Source organism: Geotrypetes seraphini, chromosome 9, assembly GCF_902459505.1.
Source record: "Geotrypetes seraphini chromosome 9, aGeoSer1.1, whole genome shotgun sequence".
Lineage (NCBI taxonomy): Eukaryota > Metazoa > Chordata > Amphibia > Gymnophiona > Dermophiidae > Geotrypetes > Geotrypetes seraphini.
In genome coordinates this window covers 18,431,357-18,447,278 of record NC_047092.1, presented here as the reverse complement: position 1 = coordinate 18,447,278, position 15,922 = coordinate 18,431,357, and the positions used below count along the sequence as shown (strand labels likewise).

Genomic DNA, 15,922 nt, shown 5'->3' with positions numbered 1-15,922 from the left:
ATCAAACCACGAGGAAAAACCAAACAAAAACTGCAGGCTATGTGCAGGATGCAAGCAATGTCTATTATACCAATGATAAAATGCAGTAAATATACGGCCTTATTACCAACCCAAGGACCCGACACAGTCCGTGTTTCGGATAACATGCCTTCCTCAGGGGTCCATGGTACATAAGGTATGAAATAGACTGCAAAAAGGTACCAAACAAATGCCCGTGTTGATCAATCTAAGATGGATGCAATGGCCATTGCGAAGGATTCTCATATTGAAGTTTCTGTTTGTAGATTGATCAACACGGGCATTTGTTTGGTACCTTTTTGCAGTCTATTTCATATCTTATGTACCATGGACCCCTGAGGAAGGCATGTTGTCTGAAACACGGACTGTGCCGGGTCCTTGGGTTGGTAATAAGGTCATATATTTACTGCGTTTTATCATTGGTATAATAAACATTGCCTGCATCCTGTACATAGCCTGCAGTTTTTGTTTGGTTTTTGCTTCCATCTTTGGCATTAACTTAATATTAAATTGTTCTGCTTTCTTTTCAAAATCTATATTTCCATGCCTTACCTTCCCTTCTATCTCTCTCTTCTTCCGTCCCTATTTCCATGGTCTGACATCTCTTTCTTTCTTTTCTCTCCCTCCCTCCTTCCTTTCCCCTGGTCTGGCATCTGTCTCCTTCCCTCCCCCAACTTATTTCTTTCACCCTGCCTCCTTCTTTCTTTCTCTCTCTCCATGCCCCCTTTCTTTCTCCATGCCCCTTTCTTTCTCCATGCCCCTTTTGTCTGTGTCCTGTCTCCCTTCTTCCTTTCTGTCTCCCTGTCCCCCCTTTCTTTCTTTATTTCTCCCTGCCCTCCCCCAAGCTACCACCATTGGAGAACAGGCCGCCACCGCCGCAATCGGGGAACAGGCCAGCGCCGAGGCCTGCTTATCTTTCCCAGCTCGGAGCCGACCAATTCTCGCCATCCGACGTCAATTCTAACGTCGGAGAGGAAGTTCCGGGCCAGACAGGCAGCGATTGGCTGGAGAAGATAAGCAGGGAGAGCTAAGACCTCGGCGCTGGCCTGTTCCCCGATTGCAGTGGCTTGAGGGAGGGCAGTGAGAAGGGAAGGGAAGCAGATTAGGGACCCCTGCTTTAGGCGAGCCGCATTCGCGGTCTGTACGCGATTGTCCTCTCCACAATCGGAAAACTTGTGAAGTGTAGAGGACAGATCGCGGGCCGCAAAATAGTCCCTGGGGGGGACGAATGCGGCCCACGGGCCACGTGTTTGAGACCGCTGATCTAGATATAGACGGTATATAAATAAATAGAGGCGGTTAATAAATCCCTATAAATAAATATTCAACCATCGGCGCCATAATCCCCATTCACCAAATATCCAGGTTGGTTTGGCGGTGATCTCTTATCTCGCTAGGTGTGGCATTTAGCACTTAGCCGCCTAAAGATAGGACTGTGTTTTATGCAGTACCGTTTGGCCACTTAACTCCTACAATTTAGCCATCGGTGCCAATATTCGGCAGCTCTAACCGGTGATGCTGAATATCAGCGGTAGCCCCGCACAAGTAATGTAACAAGGCAAGGAGCCGCTTAAATCCCTGGAATATGTAAGCAACAGACAGAGCACCACAAACAAGAGGAGAAATGGCCAGCAAAGCAGAACAAAGTAAACGCCAAACAAATTTTATAATATTTATTTCTGCCTCAGAAGCCATTAAATACATGAGACAAAAGACGACCCCTGGATGGAAGAAAGTGTGATCAAATTAATTGCTGACTTTAGAAATTACAGATAAAAGAAGTGTAGGATCAACCATGAAAGTCACAATGTAGAAGGTGGAAGGGGACGGGATGGAAGAAGAATGATTTTGAAAATACAGCTTTACCAAAGACCAGCATCTTCCTGTTACACGTCCAGCAGCGCTTCCCGTGTCCTTTCTTTTGCATTTTGAGTCCAATTGCCACCCATTAAAAACGACACAATGCTGGATTATTTCTGGTTTAATGCCGCTGGCATGCCAGCCACAACACAGCCTTTGCTGTCCCTCTCCACCCTGCTGCGTGGTTATAGACAAGATGAAAGCACATGCCCTCTGATAGAGGGAAGGGAGGGAGAGCAGGAGGTAGCCCTAGAGGGTGGAGGGCTTGGAATGTGGAGATCAGTGTAGTGGTAGCTGGCAGGAAGGGATATCACCGTCATCTTTCTCTTTGGAATGGTGTGTGGCTAGCGGTTGTAGCCAAATTCATCGGCATCATCTGCGCGGAAGTCCCCATAGCGCCAGAGGTTCAGCTGCAATTCACAAAATGAAAAATGTCAAGCGGCGTGGCTGAGTGCATGAGAGAAGCAGATGGGGGGAGGGGCCAGCACAAGATATACATGTCACATCCCAATGTATTCTGAACTATGCCCTTTTATACTTTCGATCAGAATATATGATCTAACCAGGAATGTAATCAACAGGAGTTTAAACCAAAAATAGGGCTATTTATTTATTTCTAAAATTTATAGACCTCCTATAACTAATTGGTTAACAATAAAAACATTCACAATAGTTCACGACAGCAAAGTTAACATTTTTGGTTACAGTACATCACACACGAATATAACACCCTTGGAACGACCTCAGAACCAGAGGAAATATCAATCATCATTGAATTATATCACAGTAATCATAGTTCAGCTAAATCAGAGGTCTCAAAGTCCCTCCTTGAGGGCCGCAATCCAGTCGGGTTTTCAGGATTTCCCCAATGAATATGCATGAGATCTATGTGCATGCACTGCTTTCAATGCATATTCATTGGGGAAATCCTGAAAACCCGACTGGATTGCGGCCCTCAAGGAGGGACTTTGAGATTCCCGAGCTAAATCCACACCAAAAACTCAGAAAAAGGCCTCAACATATAGTTCGGTCTTTAACCCAGTATTTTTCTGGTAAGGGAAATATACGTAAAAGAAAGATTCTCTCAATAGTTCATGAGGTCCCGAGCCTTAAGTTGGCAGCTTTGTAGAGACAGCAGTTAACAGACGAAACACACACAACTTACTCTGGCAGCCTTGGCGGCTTCTTGCGCATTCAGGTACTCTGTAATCTGCAGGAGAAGAGACAGAACACGATCACGCCAAGCCGGCAGGTTATACAGAATAAATGTACTGCTGCCAAGAGGGAACGTATCTAGGGTTTCCTGCACAGCATTCTAGAAAAAGACGGCATCCACGCATTTGGGGCTACTTTTACAAAGGCGCGCTAGTGTTTTTAGCGTGCACACAAGATTAGTGCGTGCTAGCCGAAATATTGCCGCCTGTTTAAAAGGAGCCCGCGCACCTTTGTGAAAGGAGCCCATGGTGTAGTTGCTACTGGATAAGATGTCGCATGGCTGCTCCAAGACGTTCGCCAGAGCAGCAGAAAATCTCATTCGGAACTGGAGATCATTTGGCAAACCGCCCCAGCCCAGAAAATTATTAGCGGTTCATAGACAACCCCGCGAAAGACAAAGGCGCGCGCCGACAACTGAGTGCAAGATGGAGGCGTGCGCCGAAGAAAATTACAGTTTTTAGGGGCTCCGACGGGGGGTTTTGTTGGGGAGCTCCCCCAGTTTACTTAATAGAGATCGCGCCGCGTTGTGGGGGGTTTGGGGGGTTGTAACCCTCCACATATTACTGTAAACTTAACTTTTTCCCTAAAAACAGGGAAAAAGTGAAGTTTTCAGTAAAATGTGGGGGGTTACAACCCCCCAAACCCCCCACAATGAGGCACGATCTCTATTAAGTAAAGTGGTTCCCCCCCCCGCCTCCCCCCCCCCGTCGGAGCCCTAAAAACAGTAATTTTCTGCGGTGCGCGCCTCCACGCTGCGCTCAATTGTCTGCGCGCGCCTTTGTTCCGGCGCGCTTTTGACCTGACACCTTATTAGCCCTTGTCGGATTCCTATTACACTGCTTCTGAAGTATTTAAATCAGCAATCCAGTTCTGGTGATAAGGCAAACCTGTTGACGATCAAGCCAGTTTCTAATGCTGATTTAAAGGATTGATCGATTTTTTAAAAAAAATATATTTATCTTTATTTAACATCAAAGAAGAACACCTTTGAGAAGGAAAATTAACATCCAATAAGGAAATATTACATATAATAATGATAAATGTACAATGGAAATAGTCCACTACTAAGAAGAGAGATTCAAGCACTGTCAAGGGTAGTTGAATTCAGGAAAAAGAAAAAAACATAATATACAGAGCATTGATCAGTTGTATAAAATATTAAACGGTCTGGTTGCCAATTGAGGCACGAATTTTATTCAAGTTCTCCTGCTTTTGCTACAAACTGGTGTGGGGAATGGCCCCAAACTATCTATTACCTCATTTCGAGCTTTACACCCCCACAAGGCCAACCAGAAATCGCAACCTCTTTGCCTACCCGAAGATCATAGGTTGCAAATTCAGAACCTTCCTGGATAGATCTTTTAAGTTTCAAGCCGGCAGACAGCAGACCTGGTTAGGCAACTTCATTGATCAAGCCAGGTTGACCTACGGCGCCTTTCGGAAAGAAATCAAGACCGCTCTGTTCAATAGATTTATTTCCTAGCCAGTCACTCCCCCTTTTTTAAGACCTTACTCGTCATGCTGATACTACGCACCATCTCTTAACGTTTTTCTGTTTTTTCACAGACAACTCGATGTCTTCCTCACCTTCTGTATATCGCTGACTTTCCAGCCGTTTCGATGTAACTTGTTAAGATTATTTCTGTAACCATTTGTACCCTGTAATCACTGACTGATCAGTGACTTCTTACCTAATTTTCACCCTGTAATTCGCTGATTGTACAACCCTCTCCACTGTGAACCGCCTAGAAGTCGCAAGATTATGGCGGTATAGAAAAAATAAAGTTATTAATTATTATTATCAGTTGGCATCTCTGGGGCTACAGAAGCAGCTTTGCCCTCCGAGAAAAATTGTAAGTGATCTGGTTCATAGAAAACATATCTATTGGCTTGATAATTAATACAACATTTACAAGGAAAATGCAGCTGAAAAGTAGCTCCTAAACTCAATACAGACTGACGTAACATTAGAAACTTTTTCCGCCAGGACTGCGTCCACTTAGAAACATCGGGTGAAATGGCTACTTTGCTACCAAATAATTCAACATTCTCGGCTCTGAAGAATAGACGAAGAATAGCTTCTTTGTCTTGCAAAAAGATAAAAGTCACAAGAAGTGTAGCCCTTGCAGAAATTTCAGATTGTGAAGATTCTAGAATTTCTGTAATATTAAGTTCTGCTGCTTGATGTTCCAAGTCCAGATTGATCGATTTTATATATTGTATTTGTGCCTCGGTACTAAAACGGTTTACAAAAACAATGATAACTAGTTACAGATACAGTAAACAAGTCCTTAAAAACAACAAAATCAATCACATTAAGTAAAACATTAGTGCAATAACCAAGTTTTGAAAAGCTTACGGATATTAAAATGGGAAGGAACGCTGTGGAGTTCATCAGAAACGGAGCTCCAAAGCGAAGGTCAAACCTACAAAACCACTTTTTCCCTAGTCAACGAAAGCTTAATAATAACAAGACTTGGGAACTGAAGAGAACTCTTTTGTAATGAACGTAACCCCGGCCTGTCAACTTCTCCAAAAGATAAACAGGAAATCCTAAATGAAATGATTTATCTAATCTAATCTAATCCTTAGGTTTGTATACTGCATCATCTCCACGTTCGTAGAGCTCAACGCGGTTTACAGTAGGAGAAATAGGAAGGAACTACAACAGAGGGTTAGAGGTAGAAGTGTGAAGAAAATTTAGAGGACTTGGGATGCCAAGATATAAGAGTTTCCTTGATTCCTAAGTTGGAGGGAGACTTACATTTTTTGAGAAAAGCCAGGTTTTCAGATGTTTGCGGAAAACTTGGAGAGAGCTCAAGTTCCAAAGAGGGGAGGTAAGGTTGTTCCAAAGCTCAGTGATTTTGAAGTGGAGGGAGGTCCCTAGCTTTCCTGTGTGGGAAATGCCTTTTAGCGAGGGGAAGGATAGTTTTAATTTGTGGGAGGATCTGGTGGTATTAGGGTTTGAGGAATTCCAAGAAAGAGGGATAAAGGGAGGGAGGATACCATGTAGGATTTTGAAAGCTAAACAGGCGCATTTATAGTGGACCCTGGCGATTATCGGAAGCCAGTGGAGCTTCGCCAGGAGCGGGGAGACATGGTTAAATTTACTTTTAGCGAAGATGAGCTTGGCCGCGGCATTCTGAATCCACTGGAGTCTGTGGAGGTTTTTCTTAGTTAGGCTTAAGTAGATACTAGATTTATATACTAAGCACCTCAGTTTGAAGGTAATGCAAGCAAACTCTGGTTCTTTTTTGAAAGATGTTTTTATTAACAGTGTGCATTTAATAGAGTGTGGAGCCCATTGACTGCATTTGTTGCATCGCAATAATTGTCACATATTTTTTTGTTGGATTTCCTTACACATCCGGGGGGGGGGGGAGGGAATGTATTTTGATTATTAAAATTTCTTAATTATAATATTGTAATCACATATAATAATAATAATAATAACAGCTTATATACCGCAATACCGTGAAGTTCTATGTGGTTTACAAAAGATTAAGCAAAGGTACAAATTGACTGACTTCAAGAGGGGAAGAAGAAAGAGAAGTAATTAGACAGGAAATTCATTGTTGAGGAGAAAAGTGATCAAAAGGACAGTACGGTAGGTCACTATTGAGGGGAAAGAGATAAGTGGATTAGTTGCCAAGATGTTTTAGGAACAGGTGTGTTTTTAGACGTTTCCTAAATTCCTCATAAGTAGAGGGCGAAAGTAATTGTTCTAGGTCTAAGGAATTCATGGTGTTTTTTCAGTTTGCAACCTCTCACTGGGGGGGAAACGAAGTTGGAATGTGAACTTCTCTTGTGTCTGTTGGTTGAGAAGGAGAAAAGGTCAGTAATGTATTTGGGGGCAAGTCCGTGTAATGCTTTAAAGCAGAAACAGGCAAATTTGAACTTTACGCGTGCCTTCATCGGCAGCCAATGTAGCTGCCGGTAGTAAGGTGTCACGTGGTCAAATTTTTTTAGTCCAAAGATTAGTCTGACTGCCGCATTCTGCAACAGTTGTAGGCGTCGCATATTTTTTGGGGAAATTGCCAAATAGGCGATGTTACAGTAGTCAAGCAGGCTTAGTACGAGGGATTGGACTAGGATTCTAAAAACCGATGTAACAAAATAAGCTTTAAGGGATCTGAGTTTCCAGAGAGTGAAAAATCCCTTTCTGATTAAGGAGTCTACTTGGTCTTGTATGGTCTACATATGTCTTCTTGTATTAACAATTGAGAGGAGGGAGAAAATGATTGTTTTATGTATAAATTGTGTATTTAATAGTGCGTTTTATGAAATGTTTATGCTCAAGTAATTGTATTGCACTGTCAAAGTTTAAAAATCAATAAAGATTTATAACCCCCCCAAAAAAAACAACAACAACAGTGTGCATCAGTACTCAGACAACACGTGATAGTAATACAAACAGTATGATAACAAAGAGAAGTATTATACGCAGCGAAAACAAAGGGAGACTGATTGCAAAATTCAACTATCAGAAGTAATACAAGCTCTTCCCCCCCCCTCATAACTGGTCTCTAATCCCCCCCAGGAGCATGGTATAGAATAAAGAACTAAGAAATACCAGAGGAGGGACCTCAAAGGAATCAGCTTAAGAGAAAATACCGGGAGGCAGCATTTGTTACCTCGTACCCAACCACACCAATTTTGCAAACTCTGGTTCTGGTGGCCAATGTAATTGGTGCAAGCACTGGATTAATATGATCAATCTTCTTGTTCCCAGTTATTAATTGGGATGTAGTGTTTCCAGCTTACCGGTAACTAAAGTGTGCACTATTTTCACCAAATTACATTTATTCAGAAGAGGTTTCAACTGACGTATCATCTGAAGATGAAATAAATAGGATTTTACAATATGACAATCTAAAAATTGCAGGCTTGCTGTTCACTGCAAGAACACCAAATCTTAAGCTAGGCTTCTCTGTCCCTCTGATACAAATGCTTAAGGTTATGCAGCAGAATACTGGTGTGTGAAGGATTATCTAGACCAGTGGTCTCGAACTCCAACCCTTTGCAGGGCCACATTTTGGATTTGTAGGTACTTGGAGGGCCTCCGAACAAAGAGTTAATGTCTTATTAAAGAACTGACAATTTTGCATGAGGTAAAACTCTTTATAGTTTATAAATCTCCCTCTCCCCCCAAAGGCCTACATGTTCTTCCCCCCTTCTTTGCATAGTCCTCCAGCTTCTCCCCTGGCCTCCTGGTCTTAAGTTTCAGCTAATTACCGCAGCCTGCAGAGAGGATCACCGGTGCTGTAGCGTTCCTTGCAGGCTGCCATTGGCCTCCACAGCACGTTCCCTCTGCTGTGGTCCTGACGTCAGGGGCAGGATCACGGCAGAGAGAGGGAAGAGTGAGTGTGTTTGTGTAGGGGGGAGGGGAGGATCTGAAATGTACAACAACTTTTTATGCACCACTACAAACCTTGTAGTCCCAGATAAGAGTCTGTGGATCTGATTATCTGCATCACCCCTCTGTGCCAATGCAAGCATTGACATTCCAGGTCTGCTTTCTTACATGCAAGCGTGTGCATTCTACACATGTCCCCTCTGTCTAATGGTCAACAGTAGAAACCCCAGAGCCACAAATTAAAGGATAAAAATGGTACAAGGGAGAAGGTGGAGGGAAGGAAGGAGAAATTACGCCAATTTTCTGGTTTTTTGCCATCCAATTCTGATTGTGTAAAGTCCATCAACTTATTCTAGAATGAACATATGATATCTCCAGATGGTTCATTGCTATCTGTAGGTGGCTGTGTCGGGAAATAAAGGGAAGAGATGAGAGCAGGAATGAATAGAATTCATTGATTAAAAAATGAATGACTTCTACCAGGCTAACGTCACAGATGACCCACTTTGAATTCTGAATCTAGTCAGGCAGGCCCTAGGCTTAGGCTGCTCAGTGATTTGGGGATGGCTGAAAAGGTGCCAGATGTGGTTGCAAGGAAGGGTTCAGAGCATCTGCCAAAAGCAAATAACCTGGGGTAGAGGATTTATGAGAGAGTGGGGGGGGGGGGGGGAGAGGAGGGGGAGAGACGAATGAAAGCAAAGGGAAGAGGAGGTACTCAGTGATCATTAGCATGAAAACTTGCTGCACATTATGGGTTGCTTTCATTGATATCTCTGTATTGGAAAAACCCCCTATAAAACCTAAGAAACATCAACCTTAAAATTATATTCAAAGCAAGATAACAGCATGCCAATCTGTGATCTTATAATTTATTTAAACATTTCTAACTTGCTTAAATCTAAGCAGTTTAGTCTACATAATGATGATATGTTGCATTTTTATTATATTTCTGATATAGCTAATGGAGAAATTAGAATTGCCGCTGCTGGGTCAGACTAGTGGTCCATCATGCCCAGCAGTCCGCTCACGCGGCGGCCCCCAAGTCAAAGACCAGAGCTCTAAAGGAGTCCAGCCTCACCTGCGTGTACCTTGTCCAACTTTGTCTTGAATCTCTGGAGGGTGTTTTCCCTTATGACAGACTCCGGAAGAGCGTTCCAGTTTTCCATCACTCTCTGGATGAAGAAGAACTTCCTTACGTTCGTACGGAATCTATCCCCTTTTAACTTTCGAGAGTGCCCTCTCGTTCTCCCTATCTTAGAGAGGGTGAACAACCTGTCCTTGTCTACTAAGTCTGTTCCCTGTTTCGCCATAATAAATCTTGTTAATGAAATGTAAAATTTTGCAGCCTATATTACCAACACAGTATGCCAAATCCACTGCAGGAGGCCACAAATACGCTTCCCAGTCAATTGCATTGTGGTGAAACTACAATGGGGTGCGCTTTATTTCATTTCCCAAACTATTTTTATATCGTATGAATCCTTGCCAGCGCATTAATAACCTTCTTCTAGTGCTGATTCTCACCCCGTCAGATAAGCCATAGAGCTGCCTGTGCTAAACTTTAATGCATTTTAGAGCAACTCAAGGTGACAAATTATCCACCATTGTAGGTTTTTCACCGCAGGTTTGGCCTGCATCTAAGTGGGATGGTTTAAAGACTAAATTCAATTGCTCACCTTTCCAACCCAAGTTCAAAGCAAACCACATTTCAGGTAGAAGAGGTAGCGTAGCTGGTTTTAAGAAAGGTTTGGACAAGTTCCTGGAGGAAAAGTCTGTTATTGAGAAAGACATGTGGGAAGCTACTGCTTGCCCTGGATTAGTAGCATGGAATGTCGCTACTCTTTGGGATTCTAGAATCTTGCTACTCTTTGGGAATTCTGCATAGAATGTCACTACTCTTTGGGGGTCCGGAATCTTGCTTCTTCTGAGATAATGGAATGTTACTACACTTTGGATTTTGGCCAGGTACTAGTGACCTGGATTGGCCACCATGAGAACGGGCTACTGGCTTGATGGACCATTGGTCTGACCCAGTAAGGCTATTCTTATGTTCCCTACCCAGATAGCCTATAATCTAAATTTAAGATGAGAAATACCTTCTCTGGCCCCTTCCAGCCCTATATTTCTATGTATGGTATTGATTATGGATTGGATTATAGACTCTTGGTTAAAAATAAACTGAAGTCAGTCACTCAAACAATCCTGCCTACTATTTGTTACCATAGGGAAATTCTATTACCCTGTTAACCCCGAAAATAAGACCTATCCTGAAAATAAGACCTAGTATGATTTTTAAAGATGCTCCTAATATAAGTCATACCCCAAAAATAAGCCCTAGTTAAGATTGACCCCCCCCCCAGATGTTCCCGACTCCATCCCTGACACTAGTACTGCTTGATTCGCCGAAAAAAATCAGATTCGTCAATTCATCGATCCCCACCCCAGTGAGACATGACATACCTCTGCTCTGAGTCCTGCAAAAACAACTGCCATTGCTGCTGTTTTTGGAGGCCTCGGAGCGGAGGTATGTTGGTCTCACGGTGGGAGGTCAGTGGGCATAAGGGGATGGGTGTCAGGGATAGAAACATGCTGCACATGGGGAGGGGGGGAGAGAAAGGAAAGAGAAAGAGAGGAAGGGAGAGATGAATGTTCTACATGAAAAAAAATAAGACATCCTTGAAAATAAGCCCTAATGCGTTTTTTGACCCAAAATTAATGACACTGTCTTATTTTCAGGGAAACACGGTATATATTTCTTCCACCCCCCAAAAAAAATTGTGCTCGTCATCACAGGTGGCCCAGCCATTTGCAAAGAAGGGTATGCAACTCCTACTGCTACTCTCCATTCAGTCGTGACCGACCCCTGGATACTCAGTAGGCCAGGGCTTCTTTCAACTGTTTGATGTTCATTCCCGTGTCATTCTTGATGGTATCCAGCTAATGGGCTTTTGGTCTCCCCTGCTTCCTTTTACCACTGACCACTCCTACAATGTCTCTAAATCTACCCATGTAGCACACCATGAAATATTTGGGCTGTGGAATCGTGTCATTTCTGAGGGACCTCCTGCTATACGCGGGACTCATAGGTGGTCTGCAATTCACAAGCACCATCTTTCAGGGATTCTTTTGCTAGTCTTTTAGAGGGTATAACAGCTATACAGAATCCAGTTTTTGCCAAGCTCCATTAGGATCACTAGAACTGCGCAACGATTAATATGAGCCACATAAAATCCCATTTAAAATATGCCTAACCACAGCAGCACCCCTTCCATTTGCAAACGCCCTCTGCTTTACTTAGCTATGTTCTTCACATCCCTTAAATCACTCTTTTTGATATTAGAATGACAAATGTTGAAAACAATGTCCCCTCTCTCTCTCTGGTGTTGTGCTTTCAGAGATTTAGATTTGTTCCACAGCCACTCCAAGGCAATATGGAGGTCTTGCAGGGACGCCTAGAATCCTGAAAGCACTTTGAAAAATGGGAAATTCACTAATATGTTGCTGGGCACCCAGCTGAAGCTGTTTCACTTATGGTAGTGCATTTGTTATTCCAATAATCAGCCTTGTGCACTGTCAGGTCAAATCTATGCAGCCCGTGGAGCAGAAAACAGTCGCCTTATTTTCCTCTCCCAAAACTCAATACCTCATTAACCAACCTTATTTGCACAGAGGGTTTTAATTGAATTTCTGGTACAGATATTGACTCACACACACCATCCTGGCTTGCCCTCAACTGTCTGCCAACACACGGAGAAGGATGTATGAAGTCCCATGGAAATCAAGAACCATCAATAAAAAAACCCTGCAAGCATCACAGTGGGTCGCCAAAACTGCTCATGCAAACAGGAGCATGAACCAGGACATCCAGTGCTCTCTTCAGCGGGAAGGCGGCAAACTGGGACCTTTAGCAAAATCGTTACTGCCACAGTTCATATTCTATGCATTTCCTTTGAAGATCATTTAGAAGTCAGACTAACCAATACTGATAAGTCTTAGGACTGTGTTTACTGGTGAATACCAGTAGCAGGACTGAGAAATGACTAAATTCTAGTGGTGGGGGGTAATATTCAGTGCTGACATCACTTCTGCTGTCCCTCAGATTCTATAAGGTCACTCAAATTTGGGCACAATGGGACAGATTCTGTATAGGATGCCGGTTTCAGCAGTCGACTAAGAAGCAGTTGAGAACTGCACACCGGCGTCCTATATAGAATTGCGTCTGACTGTAAAAATAAACGCCTTACCCCCCTCCCCCCCCAATTCTGTAATCGGTGCCAGTTACAGAATCATACCTGCCTGATCGAGGGATCCTTTGCCATCAGTTGATTGCGGCAAGGGGATCCCTGATCAGCTGAGCCGGCAGACTTCCCTTGCTGTGATCAGCTGGGCCGGCTGCATCTACCTCTAGGTTTTGAAATGATTTCAGGCGTCTGTTGCGGCCCAAAGGAGATGCCTAGGGCCGCTTAAGCTCACCCAAGGCTACTTCCGGGCGAAACCGTGCCCACACCCAGCCCTAAAGTGTCCCTAGGTGTCTCACTGCAGCCACGGTGTAGGCGCCCTGCCTCGAATTTTCATCCCAATTGCCTGCCAGATGGTGGGACACCTAAAATTGGGTTGCTCATTTATAGAATCTGCCCTAAAGTGCAGATGTGAGCATAAACTAATTAGTCGTTGGGTGCCAACAACCAATTACCGAGATTAATTTGAGTTAATTGGCATCAGTTTAGATTTTTGCATGCATCTGCCAAAGTGTCTCACGTGTGGCCTCAGGAGGGACATTGACAGGCCAGGAACGTTCCAAATATTTGGGAGCAATGTTACAGAACAGTGTTCTTCAGCTGCTGGTCCACGGTGCAATCAACGTGGTGTCTTCGGGCCAGCTCCCTGAGTGCTGCAGGGCACAAAGCCATGGGAAAAGGCTTCTACGCGCGTCCTGTGCCTGAACCGGAAGCCTTCTCTCTGACGTCGCCAAAAAAGGTATCCAATGTGACCAGATAACCACAGCAGAGACAAAGTGAAGACCCACACACTCCCCCCCAGTGTTCACTGACCCCCCCTCACACCCCCACAAAGATCAGAATAAAAAAGTACAGTCAAACCTCGGTTTGCGAGTAACCCTGTTTGCGAGTGTTTTGCAAGACGAGCAAAACACTCAGCAAACTTTTGACTCACAAACCGAGTGTTGACTCGATTTGCGAGCACCCCCCCTCCCCGATAACCGGCATCACTTCCCCCCCGCTCCAACCGGCACCCCCCCACCGCGCGAACCAGCCCCCCCCCGCCAGTACAACTTAAATTTACCCACCTCCCCATCTAGCACCAGCACCGGCACGCAGGCACAGCTCGTGTGCCTAAAAGATCTTCCGGCTTCGGTTCCATAGACAAAGCGCGCTTTTGACCTGACACCTCCGGCTTCTGCCTGCCTTGAGCATGCGCAGATGCATGCTCAAGGCAGGCAGAAGCCGGAGGTGTCAGGTCAAAGGCGCGCTTTGTCTATGGAACCGAATCCGGAAGATCTTCTAGGCACACGAGCTGTGCCTGCGTGCCGGTGCCGGTGCTAGACGGGGAGGTGGGTAAATTTAAGTTGTACTGGCGGGGGGTGCCGGTTAGAGCGAGGGGGCCTTTGCGAGCGGGTGGGGGGGAGCAATGCTGGTTATCAGGGGTGGGGGGGGGTGGGAACGTATCAAAGCGAGTTTCCATTATTTCCTATGGGGAAACTCGCTTTGATAAACGAGCATTTTGGATTACGAGCATGCTCCTGGAACGGATTATGCTCGTAATCCAAGGTACCACTGTATATACCTGTCTCCGGAACATCAGCACCTGGTATAGGAAAGCCTAGTAAAGCTCCACACAGGAGTCTTAAATTGCCTGGGATGGGCTAGTGAATCATAGAGAGGAGGACACAGGCCCATAAGCTACTCTAACCACTACATTTATGGTGAAACATGTAAGCCCCCCCCCAAAAAACCCTACTCTACTGCTATATAGGTGCCACCTGCAGCCATAAGAGCTATTGGGTTTGTAGACATGCGAGTATAGTGGATTTTGGGGGGGGAGGGCTCACCATAACCTACAAGGGAGTTCTGGTGAGATGTTAATCTGGCACCCTTTTTGTGAAGTTCACAGAAGTGCCCTCTAAGGTGCCCCACTGCTCTGTTGCCATTACAAGATTGGCCTCTCCCACGCCCAAATGGTTTTGTTCTGGATGTTTGGGACTTGGCCAAAATTTTTGTCAAAAATGCGGTATAAAGACAGGCGTCCTGGCAGTCTGGACGAACAATGGCCTGGATGTTCATATAGATGATTTTTGGCAAAAAAAAAAAAAATTATTCTAGACGTATTTTTTAAAAAATGGGCATGTTCCCTCTTCCAACTTTGAGCATCTAATACCATGTGCCCAAATCCGACTTAGACGTATGTTTTGATTATGCCACTCCACATGTTTATTAAAATTTGATATCCACCCCCCCCAAATCACTTTGTGGTCACATTAAAATGTCTGTAACTTCACTGTGTTTAAAGATAATCTCATTGTACTTGCACATAGATGTAGACTGTAACTACAAATAAAACTGTATGAAGTTCACATTGAAATTCCAAGTGGTTGCAGAAGAAACCTAAAAAGAACTGGTGGTGTTTCCAAGTTTATTAAAATCTTATTCTCCTGCACCATGGATAATCCTTCTGGGCATCTTACAACCTAAAATCCAATGATACATACTCGTATAATAACAATCTCACATTTCACATGTACAGAAATTTAGGATAATTTGAACTACAAAATTTTATAGTAAATAAGGAGTAAAGAAACACAGTATGATGGTTTTATGGTTTGCAGATCTCTACCTGTACAGTTAGGTCCCCATTATAAATGAGTCTTGGGATAGGTGGCAAAGTTCAGTTGTGGATTAGGAATAGGTTATCGGATTGAAAACAGAGAATGGGGTTAAATGGCCATTTTTCTCAATGGAGGAGAGTAAACAGTGGAGTGCCTCAGGGGTCTGTACTGGGATCGGTGCTGTTTAACTTATTTATAAATAATCTGGAAATTGGAACGACGAGTGAGGTGATTAAATTTGCAGATGACACTAAACTGTTCAAAGTTGTTAAAACGCATGCGGATTGTGAAACATTGCAGACACACCATAGGAAATTGGAAGACTGGGCGTCCAAGTAGCAGATGAAATTTAAAGTGGACAAGTGCAAAGTGATGTACATTGGGAAGAAAACCCCAAATCACAGTTACCAGATGCTAGGGTCCACCTTGGGGGTTAGCGCCCAAGAAAAGTATCTGGGTGTCATCATAGACAATACGATAAAACCTTCTGCCTAATGTGCGGCAGCAGCCAAAAAAGCAAACAGGTTGCTAGAAATTATTAAAGGGATGGTTAACAAGACTGTTATAAATCCCCTATATCGCTCCATGGTGTGACCTCATCAAGAGTATTGCTTTCAATTCTGGTCTCCTTA

General features: G+C 43.9%; 1 protein-coding gene across 1 annotated transcript in view; it reads right to left on the bottom strand.

Moving 5' to 3' along the window:
- Positions 1-1,676: 1,676 nt before the first annotated feature.
- The window catches only part of SND1 (staphylococcal nuclease and tudor domain containing 1), a 1,352,488-nt gene continuing 1,338,242 nt past the window's right edge, over positions 1,677-15,922 (bottom strand). Inside the window, exons 23-24 of the mRNA XM_033959404.1 lie at positions 3,044-3,088; positions 1,677-2,288 (exon numbers count right to left, since the gene is read on the bottom strand). Of these exons, the coding sequence (XP_033815295.1) occupies positions 2,223-2,288; positions 3,044-3,088 (111 nt within the window). The 3' untranslated portion in view covers positions 1,677-2,222. The remainder of the gene's footprint in view (positions 2,289-3,043; positions 3,089-15,922) is intronic.